The following is a 1,816-nucleotide window of genomic DNA, read 5'->3' as shown; positions in this document are numbered from 1 at the left end:
TTTGTATTGGGTTGGTCAAGAGTTCCAGAGTTCATATTGCTAATCGGTTAACTGCGTAGTCTCGAAACAATATCGTTGGTTTATTATCATTGTTGTGGTTATGGTTATGATTGCTGCTTATTGATGACTCTTTGGGCCCTGGAGGACAGTGTTTTAAATATTTCCATAATTTCATCAATCAGTTTGGGTCCCCATCTATTTTGTGTTATTTCCTTTATATATATGCACTGGGCAGTCTGCAAAAACTGCTGGCCACCTGCGACCTTTCTACCCACGAATTTATCCTATATCTGCGATTTAGTCAGGTTATATAGCTTTGTCGTTTGGTTCATTTTGCTTTCATGCCACCATACTTCGAAATCAAAAGGTAAATATTTACTCTCTCCTGTGCCCAAACTTAAAAGCAGATTTAAGTTGGTTTAATCTTATCCGAACTACCACTATTGGGATGGTATCGAAGCATGTGTCCATGTCCTCAAATACACAAATGTCAATGGCTGCTCACCGACTTTATGCTTCTCGAATCAAGCTATGTCCGATGTCTAGCTACATAATATTTTAGTCTATTCCCGTCCAACATGCCACAAGAATTCTTACACTGTACGCAGCGTACAGCGTATGCTTGAAATAACCTCCACGTAGCGGCAGGATTACAGGGTACATGGATGCGATCGAGCACCAAACATGCTAGTCCTTGAAAAAGCCCCTGGCTGTTATCTTGTTTCTCATGATTACTACTGTAGTAGCGATGGTGCTAACGGCGCCTCGATTTGTCCAACTCCTCTTCCAACTCTCCACTATGGTATTCCTGTTGTTGGTGGCCTTTGTCGGGAATAAATAAACTTACTCTTTTACTCCAGCTAATTTATTCAACTCCTCAAACCAAGAGAGCAAATATCAAAAGCAACCTAACCGTCCTCAAGAATGACAAATTCTCGCACTAACGAAGCAGACCTGGACGTCGAGGCTCACGCGGCTTTTACGGTGATGCCGTACATTTCTCCTTCACAAACCTCGCCCACCGCTGGCATCACCCTCAAACTATCGTCATCATGGACGTACTGCGGACCGCTGCTGAATCTACCGCTCCAAAATCCCCCGCCCTCATTCTACACGTGGTCCGAACAAACCGTAACTGGCTCCATCCTTCCCGCTCTCACCCAGTTTATCAGCTTCGCCAACGAATTCCTCCTCAAAAACAACCTCTCCCACTACTGGCTCACGATCAAGGCTTCTAGAGGAACAGACGAATTTGATATGCCGCGATGGCATACCGATGACCTGTTTTATAGCAAGGGCGACGAGGACCCCATCACCAAGCTACGTGAAACGAAATGGAAACTCGCTACAACTCTGCTAGGCCCCAGCACACTCTTCTTAACCTCCCCTGCCCGCGCACGCTCCATCCACAACCGAATAAAACAATCAGTCTGCGATGAAAGTAAGAAACACCTCTGTGCGCCTGTTCGATGTGTCGGGTGCGCCACAGCTGCGGAATCGGTGCGCCTGCGTTTGGCTGAAGAATTCCGAGACCACGGATACGTACAGGCGGGTCCGGGAGAGTGTACATTTTTCCGCGTTGGGGACGATGAGGGGGCGGTACACTCAGAACCTCCGTCCCATGGTGATCGGATATTTGTGAATGTGGTGCCGGGGCGGGAGGAGGAGCTAAAAGAGATCATGAAGAAATGGGGTATGCAATTTCCGCGCGCCTGGTGTCTAGATTTACCGCTGCAGCTTAGTATGGGACCAGTCGGGATACGTGGGAATGTTGAGTTGAAAAGAAGCGTGTTGGTAAGTATGTGCAGGCAGTGCC

General features: G+C 47.2%; 1 protein-coding gene across 1 annotated transcript; it reads left to right on the top strand.

Moving 5' to 3' along the window:
* Positions 1 to 578: 578 nt before the first annotated feature.
* HCAG_07255 (predicted protein) lies at positions 579 to 1,780 on the top strand (the record flags this gene model as incomplete). The annotated part of the gene is made up of 3 exons (XM_001537783.1): positions 579 to 600; positions 950 to 1,693; positions 1,743 to 1,780. The coding sequence occupies 3 exons, from the start codon at positions 579 to 581 to the stop codon at positions 1,778 to 1,780; spliced, it is 804 nt and encodes a 267-aa protein (XP_001537833.1).
* Between the last annotated feature and the right edge of the window lie 36 nt (positions 1,781 to 1,816).

Source organism: Histoplasma capsulatum, genomic scaffold (genome assembly GCF_000149585.1).
Source record: "Histoplasma capsulatum NAm1 scaffold_8 genomic scaffold, whole genome shotgun sequence".
Taxonomy (NCBI): Eukaryota; Fungi; Ascomycota; class Eurotiomycetes; order Onygenales; family Ajellomycetaceae; genus Histoplasma; species Histoplasma mississippiense.
This window is presented reverse-complemented; position numbering and strand designations above follow the sequence as displayed.